At 35.3% G+C, this 13,089-nt stretch overlaps 2 protein-coding genes across 2 annotated transcripts; both read right to left on the bottom strand.

The window, feature by feature from the left end:
* Nucleotides 1–102: 102 nt before the first annotated feature.
* LOC111047012 (activator of basal transcription 1) lies at nt 103–6,871 on the bottom strand. Its single transcript, XM_039420186.1, has 3 exons — nt 6,866–6,871; nt 4,120–4,427; nt 103–537 (listed from the first exon to the last, which is right to left on the bottom strand). Exons 1-3 carry the CDS (start codon nt 6,869–6,871, stop codon nt 261–263), a joined length of 591 nt encoding a protein of 196 aa, XP_039276120.1. The 3' UTR covers nt 103–260.
* Nucleotides 6,872–8,963: 2,092 nt separating this feature from the next.
* Nucleotides 8,964–10,751, bottom strand: LOC111046574 (uncharacterized protein C15orf61). Its single transcript, XM_022332154.2, has 2 exons — nt 10,183–10,751; nt 8,964–9,146 (listed from the first exon to the last, which is right to left on the bottom strand). The coding sequence occupies exons 1-2, from the start codon at nt 10,469–10,471 to the stop codon at nt 9,019–9,021; spliced, it is 417 nt and encodes a 138-aa protein (XP_022187846.2). The 5' UTR covers nt 10,472–10,751; the 3' UTR covers nt 8,964–9,018.
* Nucleotides 10,752–13,089: the final 2,338 nt, after the last annotated feature.

Genomic DNA, 13,089 nt, shown 5'->3' with positions numbered 1-13,089 from the left:
AAAAATTATCGTGTTCGGAGTTTTTTTTCAGCAAAAAGTACCTTGTGACTGGACTGAACATCATATTAATCAATACTCTCTGGTAATGAATGAGACCATAAATAATTATATAATCTATAATTTATTGTAAAAACTAACTTATAATAAGCGTATTAGAACACACAAGAAATGATATTCAAATAAAATCATTACGGTAGCCAATAGTTGAAAAATCAAAACCAAAGAGAAATACAATCCTTTGTACATTAGAATAGAATCCATCACCCAAATAAACTTGACAGAAACTCCGTTCTATCTTCATCTTTCGAATCAGAGGATTTACTCTTCAAAATTTCGTCGTTGGTCTTGCGCTGTTTGTAGTGGAGCACAACATTCCCAGGATTCTTCAACTTCTTCTTAGCCAACTTCTCGCTTATCTCGACATTTTGTGCGAAGTTGGAAGCCTCTCGTTTGACTTGGGCGATTTCTGCTCGCATTCTCTGCTTGTAAACTGCTCGTTCGTACTCTAATCGCTCACTCAAATGGATCCATTTGAACCTGCAATTAAATGTCATGTACGTTCATTTATCAGTCAAAATACTCATATAAGCTGTTTGATAATTACTGCGTTTCGCATGATGACAATGACGACAAATTCAACCTTTTAACCACGGCTTGAAAATTTTCTCGCTTCCGTCGCCGTCATGTGAATTGCAGTGATGTGTACAAGGCATAAATAACATTTTTGGCACTACTCACACTGACAATACTCGAATTGCAAAGCAGTTTGGACAACTTTATATAATTGAAATATTAGAGCAATTTAGATTAGGCTCTCGACGACTACGCGACTACCTACGTTGCTCGACGAATCGGCATGATGGTTGCGAAGTGAGCCAATATGGATTATTTTGATGAATGAGATGAGAAGGTGATGTGGAGTATGATATTCTAATCGTCCCTACTCGAATCATCAGCCATACCATTAAAGAATATTGGGGTTAAAGAAAGGAGACGGGGACGCGCTACCTGTACACTGGGCTATTGTTCCAAAAAGGTTCATCCTCCAACTCTCGACTATCACACTCTATTGTCCTCTGAATCCGCTTCATTACCCTCATTAGTGGCCGGAGTGCTTTCTTGAAGTTTTAGCTGGTAGGGACTCATTTATTACTTTCCATTTTACCTGTTACTTGTATTCTCACTTTATTATTAAATCTAGATCAGTGTTTAAGTACTTGTTATTCAATTATTCCTAATGGTTCATTTTGATGAAACTCAACTTGCTCACAAGCTGTATACAGACTAACTTGAGTTACATAAAATTCGTGGTTACACACCACGTGCGCTATTCATCAGCTGATGATATGCGTATTATATTTATTTGTATGAATATAATAAATTATCAAATAATCCAATTATGTATCGTATGATATCGTATAGTTATAGCATCAGCTTATGGAAAGTGTACGGCGTGTGTTCGTGGCACAAGTCTGTACACAGCTTGATGAATATTATAACGCATGGCAAAATTAAAAACAAAAAAAAAAACTGTAAATTATATTTCATTATTTTAAGGTTTCTCCTATAAGCTACACTACACTCACTACACTCTCTTGTTCTTGACTTCCGCTATCCATTCAATCAACTAAGAACTATTCATGATTTATGTTGCCCTAGAAGTTTAAAATTGGACCGGATGTCCAAAAATTCATTTCTTGACGATGGATTTTCCCAATCAACTTTCTCACCCCTAACTTCACCCTTCTCCGGGGATGTCATTCCAGTACATTTCAGTAACAATCACTTGCAGTTTGCAGCTCGTCCAAGCAAGTTGACAGATCTTGTAACTACTGCCTCGATCAGTGTCTTACAGTTTACCCGTCCTACATGGATTATACTCCAAGTCTCACTGAGTCATATCAAACATTTGTATGAAACGTTTTTCAATACCACTACCACCAATTAGTACTTTTATATGTGTGTGTTTGTGTACTGTAATGTCTATGTAATGTATTTAGATTCATCATGTACACTGAATATGATAGGACGTAAGGATAAGTATAAAATGACGTAAAATAAAAAATAATACGTTCTTAGTTTGACTAAATTTGTACTTATAATCGATAGTAATGAGTGTGTTTATCCAATCAATTTGGGCTACCACTGGTTTACAGCTGAAAATGCCTTTAGGTAATCAGACTGGGCCACCAATTTATTCGATTATAAGTACAAATTTAGTCAAACTAAGAACGTATTATTTTTTATTTTACGTCATTTTATACTTATCCTTACGTCCTATCATATTCAGTGTACATGATGAATCTAAATACATTACATAGACATTACAGTACACAAACACACACATATAAAAGTACTAATTGGTGGTAGTGGTATTAAAAAACGTTAATAAATTTATTATTAAAAACGACCACGAAAATGTCGAAACTCATTAACAATAGGCGACCACTGAAGGGTCACTAGAACTTCTACCTGTTCATCCATTGTTTTCGATGGCCCCGTCTCCTTTCTTTTACCCACTATTTCAAATAAGTCTAAGTCAATTAGAGTTGTGGAAATGAGCATGACTAGCGACTGAAGTGGTAAGGTACAATCTACTGGAGTAGCAGCTACTCTGGTCACACGATTTGAGTAATGCAAGTGTGAGTAGAGCTTCAGGATACTTGATGAGATCAGCTACACGTAACGATAGTAACGTACTGGTTGTGGCAAATATCCTTAATAGATTATAGAGAATACATGAATATAGATAAGTATATAGATTCTCTAAATAGATTATATATATTCTCTATTATATAAATAATACAGAATATAATTTTTCATGATTTAATAATAAATTTTCTCAATTGAGATGAAATGTTGTGGTAGTTGTTAGCACCAGATTAAGATAAAGCGGGCTGTATAAATGTTTTTCAAGTAATAATAAATTGAAGTGTATCTCGCCAGAAATGCATAAGGCAGTAGTTAATCAAACTCCAACATGTAAATAGTTAAAAAAAAATTGTGCAGTTAGAAAAGGTATCTGCTCTATCTAATGACAGACAAAGGTAACAAACCAATGTTAATCAGATGCTGACTTTATAACCTGAATCTAACTATAGTGGATATAGTGCAAGCATTGAGATCCCGGGTTTAAACCTGGGAATGAACAAACGTCTTTAGCCAGGTCACCACCGTGTTATCGGTTGGGCTCGTTGAGTTGTCGTTCCCGTCTGATATACAACAGTTGTGAGGCCTATTGACGGCTTGAATTATTGATATACCTACAGCTACTAGATCCAAAACAGAAGACATTTTATTCACTTTTGAGATGAGATGAAAAGTTTTCTATGGTGAGTATATATATATATATATATCTGCTCTTTTCAGCTGCTTTACATGAATTTATTTGCAATCTAGTCATTATTTAGTTAACACCATGTATTATAATATAATTGAAAACTTTATAGTCATGTCTCTCTCTTTGTCTTCATGAATATTCAATGACTTTTAAAACATAAAAGATAACATAAGATAAAATATTCAAGATAAGATCACATTTTCATTCAACACAGAACATTTCACAATCTACAGTTGAATAACGTCAAAACAATGTCATGTCTCAATAAGTAACAATAATATGTCTTAATAAGTTCACAATAAACGAGCACACGTGGAAGACATTTATGAAAACTAGAGTTCTAACAAACTACGCTACCTTCTACCACCAAAATCCTTCAAACTGTAGTAGGATTTTGAAACAGGGAATTTATATACTCCACTCTTGAATATTCTGATATCTGACAAGGACTGCAGCTCGGTAGGTAAATCATCATACAACTTCGCTCCAATATGAGAGGGCATTTCTCGTACAGCTGCAATCGGTGTTGTCTCAAAGACAGTTTATTATTCCCCCCTCTGGTATTATGATTTCTTTGAAAATAACCACAATACAAGTTAACAACGTTCTAAATAAATAGCTTTATCCAATGTACCTAGAATACATTTATTCTAGGTACCTTGGCTTTATCTATTTTGTTGATAAATGCCCAGATAAATATATGACATTGGGCGTGGGCAGCGATATGAGGTTTTAACATATTGGGACATCATTACAAACAAGAATACCACTTTGCCTACCTTGGTAAATATTTGATGTTCCAAATGTGGTCATAATATCGACTCTTTTTCTGGCTACTGATTTGCTGATTATTGAGGTTTGCGGCCACTTCTTTAGCAACACGTTTACTAAGAAATTCCACCCATCCTTCGGTAAAATGTGCCGAATGTTTCTTTTTCTTTGATGCTCCTGTAAAATAAATTAAAAATAGCCAATCATGGAAAAATTTAAAACTATTCAAAAGTGCAAAAAACAGGTAGCCTAATATTGTTTGGCAATATACTTTTTGTACAGGAAATAATATGTCTCCAATTGAAAAATTGTATCTCTATGTTACAGTATATCACAGATGCCCACTAGAGGAGATCGCTGCTTGGCCAACATTGCAACAAATATGAATTCCTTAAGGTCCAGAGTACATGTTATTGTACCTCTTGTTGCTAATCATAGTGCAGTGATGATGACAGCCAACATCCATATTGTGAGTGAATCTTCTCAATTCCCTGCTTGGTTTGTAATTATTCTAGAGGAGCTATAAAGATTGATGAAAGCACCCTCCCTGGATTCAAAGACGCTGTGTCACAAGTCAACTGGGATATTGGACTACAGGGAAAAGAGCATGAGGAGGCTTATAATACGTTTTTTGGCAAAATTGATGAAATCTTCAATTCAATTTTTCCATTGAAGCTTTTAAAACGAATCTCTAGGTCTAAAAATTCTATTATATATTCTATTCTAAAAAAAAATGGTAACTCTAGAAAGGTGAGGTCTCGGGTTTTGCCTGAGTTGTCCAGGTTCAGAAGTTTGATACTGATGGTGAGAAACAACTATGCAGTCAGTACTAGTTCAATGGAAAAAGAAAACTTATGTACATTGTATCACAAAATGAAAAGCATAGGCCCTACAAATGTAAGATCAATGAAGCCAAAAGTGTGCAAATTTTCAGGAGACTGAGAGTGCATCAACCCTTGTAAAGCTGCTAGGAATCTGATAAATAAAATCAGAGGTCCCTTGAGAGCATCTGGAGTTGCTTGTTTCGGCTAGTCCTGAAGAGTTCAATGAAATTCTTATGCAGAATATTGAACAGATTATTTCGGCTATACCAACTACAAATGAGAAACTTGGTACGGTGAAGTCAAGTAGAGTGAGAAAACTTTACTGGCAGGTAGTGACACCAACTGACATCATAAAAATTATCTCCAACTTTAAAACATGAAACAGCCAAGATATCTACGGTATGACTACTCTCATTGCCCGCCTTTGTCTGAGATTATCAACAAGTGTTTGAGGGCTGAAATGTTCCCTGATTTGTTGAAAACTGCGCGCAAAATACCTATCTACAAGAAATGAGATCCTTGCGCTATGAATAGCTATAGACGCAAATCTGTCATTCCAGTTTTTGCCAAAGATCTTTGAGACAGTGATGAAGATACAGCTGGTGGAGTTCTTTGAGACTAATGAGCTTTTTTTCTGACCGCCAGCATGATTTCAGGAAGAATAAGTGGACTGTGACAGCAGTTTATTACCTTATAGGAAGGATAGAAGAAGCTTTTGAGGGAACCAACTGCCTATTACTGACACTGTGTGACTTGAGTAAAGCGTTTGACTGCGTACCCCATGAAATAGTGAATGGCAAGATTGAGCGATATAGTAAAGGTGGTGTTGTTCTTCTGGCCCTTAAGTCCTATTTGAGGGATCGAAGGCAGGTCATATCAATTGGAGGAATGAATTCAAGGGCTCTGCCTTTAAATCATGGTGTGCCACAGTGTATGCTGATCAAATTTCATTAAATTTTTTTCTTGATTCGTGATTGTACCAAATTCAATTCATTTTGTAATTCATGTATGAATTATTATTGTTTCTAATATTCTTTTATAAATTAGCTGCCATACCAACTTGATTTTACAGAAATTAGCTTTAGTTCATTAGCCCAACCTAGGGTACACAAAATATCTATGGGGTTAGCGCCTTGTGCCAAATGATAGAAAAATGTTTCATTTTATTCTTGTTTTGTCATCATGTAAGCTTAATAATAACCGCATTTCAGGCATGAAGGACGAACATGGTATACAGCTCATAGAGGCAGGTTATGGATAGCAGCAGCGTCCAAACCGCCACTGCCTGAAGATGTCACAAACATCGAAGAATCTTATCGTCTACTCAAATCAGGTGCGCTTCAATAAAATTACGTTGACGTATTGATATTAATATATTAGATCTATATATTATGAAAGAGGAAGATAACGCTACCAAGAAAATTATTTTTGAAATCAATTAAGTTTCATGCTGGTGGCTTTCAACCTGGGATATACGAAACATTCATTAAAGATTTGTGCCAAATGATAGAAAATGTTCTATTTAACTTAACATTTTTTTATTAAGATCTGAATTATTCATAATTCATTCTCGACTACAAGATGGGGCAGTCAAATAGCACTTTATTCTCCATTCATACAATAAGAACATCATCAAAATAATAGGGAGAGGAAAAATATGGTAACCATGTGCTATTCCTCTCCCAAATTTAGATAAGGTTACACATAGGTATTAGAATAAAATTCGCAGAAAATATTTTCAAGTCATGCTTTACACAAATTGTATGAAACCAAATGGAAATATATTTGGTTATAAAGAGAAACATTTTAACTTTTTGAATATTACTCCAGTTAGGTTGGCGACCATCATTTTGCACACATTGTCCAATTCTCACACTAAAATTATCATTAACACGCTCTTTAGTGTTATTGCACTAAGTTTCAGTATTACCCGCATTTTCAAGTCCTGTTTTGTTGCTGAACGATTCTCAAAAATCTTTGACTTGAGATATCCCCATAAAAATAATGACACGAGCTTAGATGGGATGAACATTGTTACTGGGTATAATAATCTGTGTTTAATCCTAAATTAATAATTAGTTCAACATGAAACTATGTAAATAGAGTTTTCAGTGTTTCAATTACTTTTATAGATAAGATTAATTACGGTACTACTAAAGTATTGAATAGTATATATGATGGGGGAGGTCACTGAATAACGCCCCCCCCATTCCTACTATCAAGCGGTTCGGAAGAAGGTTTCTCATAAGTTCAATATTGATACTCTATCCATATGGCTAGTTGCTCCATCTTGTTGAATAAGAGTGTTCTCATTCACATGAAATCGTCGAAGTTCAGGAATAAGCAAGTTGTTGAGCATTTGAACATAGCGAGCTGATGTTACTGTAACAGCGTGGTTTATCGTCTTCTTTAATGTTATGCAACAATTGAATTTTGTACGCATGCAATTTTAGGCGTTTGTGTAGCACTTTCACAATTGTCGACTGCGGTATGCCAAGTTCTAAACTCGCACGACGAGTCGATTTACTTGGGCTTCTCAGAAATGCTTCCCTTACTCGATCGACTACTTCCTCGGATACAGTAGGCCTGCCAGCACCTTTCATGTGCAAAACATTTCCTGTGTCTTTAAATTGTTGATACCAACGTTTAATGGAGTTGTTAGAAGGAGGATCACGGCCATACTCTAAACGAAAACGTCTTTGAACAGTAATAACCGATTTGCTTTCGTGAAGCCACAGAACGCACATAGCTTTCTCCTGCACGGTAGCCATTGCTCAACTGAGGCTCTGTCACCCCCACCATTGAGCCGACTGTGTTTCGATGAAGGTCATCACAAATTATAGCAGGTACACCAACGTTTGCCACAAAAATAGGCGCGCTACTATTATTTGATATTTTTTTACTCACCTATGAAATGTGTTCAATAATTTATGCTCACCCGGTATTATTTTTCATGTATGGATTTACTAAGAATTACTAATAAATTTGAATTTGCAAAATATAGATAATCTTACAATAGAATAGATTCTTTGAATATTTATCAAATTAATTACTCCTTTTCAGGAGATGATTTGAAATTTCCATCAGAGTATCCTGTGAGTTGTCTGCTGGGTTGTGTTTCGGTGAAGGACTGCTTACCTCAAGAAGAATACAGAGAGAAATATCCTGACGGAGAGAGTGATTCTCCATTCGTTTTCATTTGTGAAGATCCACATATTTTACCCATAAAATTTCCAATGCAAGGAAAACATAAAATTTGTAAGTATTTTATAAATCTCAATCGTTCACTACCCAGCAGTTTTATTTATTTTCTGCATAGGGCATGCAAATATGAGTTGTAATCGCGGGGATAGTGGTAGGTGATGTTGTTATTGAATGGGAATTGCTGTTTTAGGATGGTTTTGAACAACTAGGGGCCTAATGCCTGTTAAAATACAAGCTAATAGTTGAATATTTTCCTAATTGTAACAACCAGCTGACTACTGGTATTATCAGCTTGTATATTAACATGCAATGGGTCCCAGGAAGCAGTTTCGAGTGTCATGCTTGTCAGTAAGTGGAGCTGGCCCCAAGCAGTTACACTTCCAGCAGGAGAATCAGAGCAATTTGGATATTGTTGCAATTGCTGGGTCAAACACTATTTATGTGAATTATCCTCATCGCTATCTTTGGCAGAGTTTCGTAAAAGTAGAAATTTCATTTAATTTTCAACAGTAGGAATTTTCATAAAGAATTGTAAATAATGCTTTGTGTTTATATTCAACTTCGTAAACTTTACAAGGTAACTCCATAAATACATTGAAGGAAAATTTACATTTTTTATAAGTTTTAATATTATCATAAAATGTAAGTTTCAAGGAATTACGTTTCTAATTATCTTTACAGATCCATTGGAAGGGTTAATTCACCAAGCTGCAAAAAAGTCTCTTCAAAGGATAGCCAAACTAAAGGCTGAAAACAGACTTGTTCGACAATAGACATTGGTTCATATATGGATGTGGAGATAAGGTGCACTGCAATAATTGATATTTTGTATAAGTATATCTTTTAATTTATACATACATATAAAATTGAATAATGTTATCAATGATAGGATCCTTTGTTTTCTTCTAATAAAAAGTAAATATACACTTCGCCATTTGGTGTTTTGACCAGTTCTTTGTGCTTGATCAATGCTATAGCTGCTATGCCATACATCAATGTTGGTATACCTATAAATTAAAAATATGTAAATTAAAATTGATTATCTTTATAAAAAATATGAAGCTGTAACTTTAGTAGTCAACTACTATTAGTAGTTTAACTAATAGTTGACGAATATTTTTCTAGTAAGACGGGTATCACTAACGACAATACCATTCGACGATGTTCTGCTATTTTTGTCTTTGAGATTCAAGCTAAAGTGGAGTTGTAGGCTTAGGTGGCTTTCAAACCACTTAATCTTGCATTTTGATGATCAACTTTTATCAAAGCTGTTCTAAAACAAACATCCTCCCAACGGGATAATGGTTAGCAAACACTTATAACTCAACTTATTATACCTTCATCACTTATAACTTATAGTTAAAATAAATCTATGAATCTATGTCACAAGCCATTATAAATCCGGGGACACACCTGTCAAGCAGAGCTTTGACATGATCACACACATGACAACGACCTAGAATGGTTCATGCCAATCTGTTATAGCGCCACCCCTCCACCACATACAAATATCGACACGGTACCCACACGAAGGGGAGGGGTTCGGACGCAGACTGCGACCTTGAAATTCATGGGGGGCAATTTTTTTTTTATATGGGGTGGAAGCTGAATTTTTTTCTAAATTTAGGGGAGGGTGCGTCCATGAACTTGAAGGGTGGGTGCATCTATGTGTATGGACATAGGATACGATGTAGGATCAAAAAGCTGCATAGTAGGTGTGGCCCCGAATTAATATTACAATATTTATGTGTTTTTTCTTTAACATTGGATACACGATTACAATAAAAGTTTGAACTTAATATTCAAACCACAATATTACAACCTATTTCATGAGGAAAATAAAAGAGTTGTTGAAGGTCTGTCAGTGATATTATTTTGTAAACTGCAAAGGGACCCTATTGATTTTTTTTAATTGAAGTAGAAAAAAATTAATAGAAAGTTCAACAGACAGGCAATAAGCTAATAAAAAATGCACGGCAAAGTGCAGTTTAATATGTTATTGATTACAGTAATATTATGTTAGCTTGTCCTTAGCGTACATACCAAGATTGAGAATTTTTATAATGCCCATCAACTGATTATCTAAAGAAAGATCTTGATATGGTCGCTTTGTGCAATGGTATTTGATGTAAGGAAAACAACCCGTTCTTAAGACATGGTAATTACTTTCCCCTACTTCCCAATTGAAGTGTGAAAGGCCACGATGATCATTTTTCACACTACTATACTTGACAAAATAAGACGTCCAAGGAGGCTCGTTGCATTGCTTTAAATAATGAGTTAAAACTTCTGAAGCTAAAGGTTTACAGTTCAGAACGTTTTTTAATTTCATGCTTTAATATTAATAGAGAGAAAGAGATTGCAAGCTGCAATATTAATGCCTAAAATTTTGAAAACTAGGTTAGGTAAAAATGAATCGAAAAGATTTCAAAGTGAATTGATGTAAAGTAAATTTAAGTCTAGAAATGGAATAAGAAATTCCATGGAAGAATTATGGTTTATCAATAATTAATAATCAGATATAGCAATAGAATATTATTCCATTATTTCCCACGCTGCACGTTCCCGCTCCCACACAGCTGAAAGTACACGGCGAGTATTGATGGGCGCACAGAAGCCTCGGCGAGGCAGTGTACGTTCGTCAGTAAGCGTCCCACACATGCCTCGGCATTCAAAAGTTGACACACGCCGCTTGACATCAGCTGTTGTTGACATTTCCAAGGAAGAAATAATATACTAAAGTTCTATGTAGAACTATATTCTTGAAAAAGAATATCAGGAAGACAATAGAGAATGGATCTTTGTCTCCAGACTTGCACCCATGGTAGATCTCCTGTCTTTAGTTAATCAATTCAGTTCCAAACCTGTGTACTGCCAGAAAGTAAAATATACAAGTATTTCATTCTTGAGGTTGCCGCAGAAGATATAGATAAGTTTTTCCAACCTGCATGTTGGCATGATTTTAGATTCTACAAGAAAATTAACAGGAAGCCTTTTCGTCACACCAAGCCTCCCCTAAGGTAAAGTATGGTAGTAGATATAGTGGGGTCCACGTTATAATGACAGTATTTGACAAACTTTGGTTTTTCTATCCTTGTCTATCATTCGACAAAGCCGGTGGTACCATCCTTTTCTAGGTCCACAACGATGCCAATTATGTCTTTGACAGTCTAGAAATATAATTAATTAATGAAGAGAATCGGCATCGCTATTCTTCTATCTTTATCCACTGTCATTATAACGTGGACCTCACTATATAGCTGTGATAAATGAGTACCTGCATCTATGTTTTATAAATGTTCAATGTTAAAGAACAAAGTTCAATCTTCTGACAATTTTTTCTTCATAATGAAAAACCTGATATCCTATGTGTGTGTGTGTGAACACTGACTGGACAAGGAAGAAGCTAAATTTTATAATAAAATTCAACTTGTGGAAGGTCAATGAATCTAGGAGCAATCTATTGTTGCTCTACCCATACTTACTTACTTATTTGAATACTTGAAGTCGTTGCCAAGGACTGGGGTCTCCAGATAGGCAGTATCAAAAAAAAATTGCATGGTTGCCTGTAAAGTTGGTATAGGGGCGAAAGTTTTACGTGACAACAACTTTGAGTGGTAAAATAATTTTAATGTGAATATTCATTTGTATAGTACGAAGAACGTTGCCAGCCTGGGAAGTAGTGGCGCAGTCGCAGGATATTGCTTGTGGCGCCTGTGCAGGTTGCATAGATTGCCTGCTGCATAGATTGCTCGCCACTGCTCCTAATCATGCTCTTTCCAGACGACCGTGAACCGAAACGAACGCTCTCACTCGCTCTCATTGTGAGCGCATAATGCGGAGTGTAACACAGTTTCTTGAAGTGTCACCTGGCAAACCAATTTATAAGACGTTGTCACGTCAAAATTCTGTCACACACAATAATGAAGATTGCATTGCTATTCATGTTGTGGAGGTGCTGAATCTGCGAAAAAGGGACTCCTCCCTCAATTCCCTCAACGAGTAGAGTGGTTCACAATTGCATAGAACCTCCATAAGAATGGAGGTGTTGCTATCTATATATTGTGGTATTGGTGATAATGTTTAAATAAACTTGTGTGGAACGAGTTTTTGAGGCAGTTTGTATCATCCACAGTAATTTTTCTCTTCTTGTTGTTTCAGTGTACTGTTCTATAACCTGTTCTTTGATCAATTTATGCATAAACTGGAATAAATTGTGCCTTGATTATGTGAGTGTGCATGGTAACAGAATTTATATAGGTGGAGACTTTAGGGCTGGTTTCCGAGCTTGGGATCTATAAGTACTGGACTTACAGAGTCCAGGACTCAAATAAGCTCTCAGGTCTAAATTGACTTTCTGAGTCACGATTTTATCTTCTAAACTCTGGGGTCTATCAAGTTCTCGACTTATTTGAGTCCAGGACTTTAACGCAGAAGACATGAGGGAAATTCACAATATTTTGCTGTTGTATTGTTGGCATTATAGCATAACGGAAACAGCTGATTGCAGCGGGACAATTCAACTGAGCATGCTCTCCAAACTATATTGTAAAAATACGTTTCGATTTCTTTGTAGGCCTATTCAAAGCAAAACATTTGAAAGGTGAATGAATAAACATTTCATTTTACGTTATGCTGTTATTGATCATTGATCCTAACCAGTGATTTTGGAATAAAAATTTCATTGGGCTATTGAGTTTGAAAACGTATTTGTTTTGAAAAAACTAGAGTAATAATTTATTATTGTAATAATAATTATTATTAATATGTTGAATATGACATTGATTAATAACATTCAGATTGGAATATTAATTCCAAGGCAATCCTTGTATTATTTTACTTGAACATTTTTAGTTTGTCATAAAATGAGGTTATTTTTTTACGCATAGTTCTGATACAATTATGTTCCAAAATGAACTTGCAAACTATAAATTATGAATTTAGATTGAC

Source organism: Nilaparvata lugens, chromosome 2 (assembly GCF_014356525.2).
Source record: "Nilaparvata lugens isolate BPH chromosome 2, ASM1435652v1, whole genome shotgun sequence".
Lineage (NCBI taxonomy): Eukaryota > Metazoa > Arthropoda > Insecta > Hemiptera > Delphacidae > Nilaparvata > Nilaparvata lugens.
Note: the sequence above shows the minus strand (reverse complement) of the source record. Positions and strands in the feature narration are given on the sequence as shown.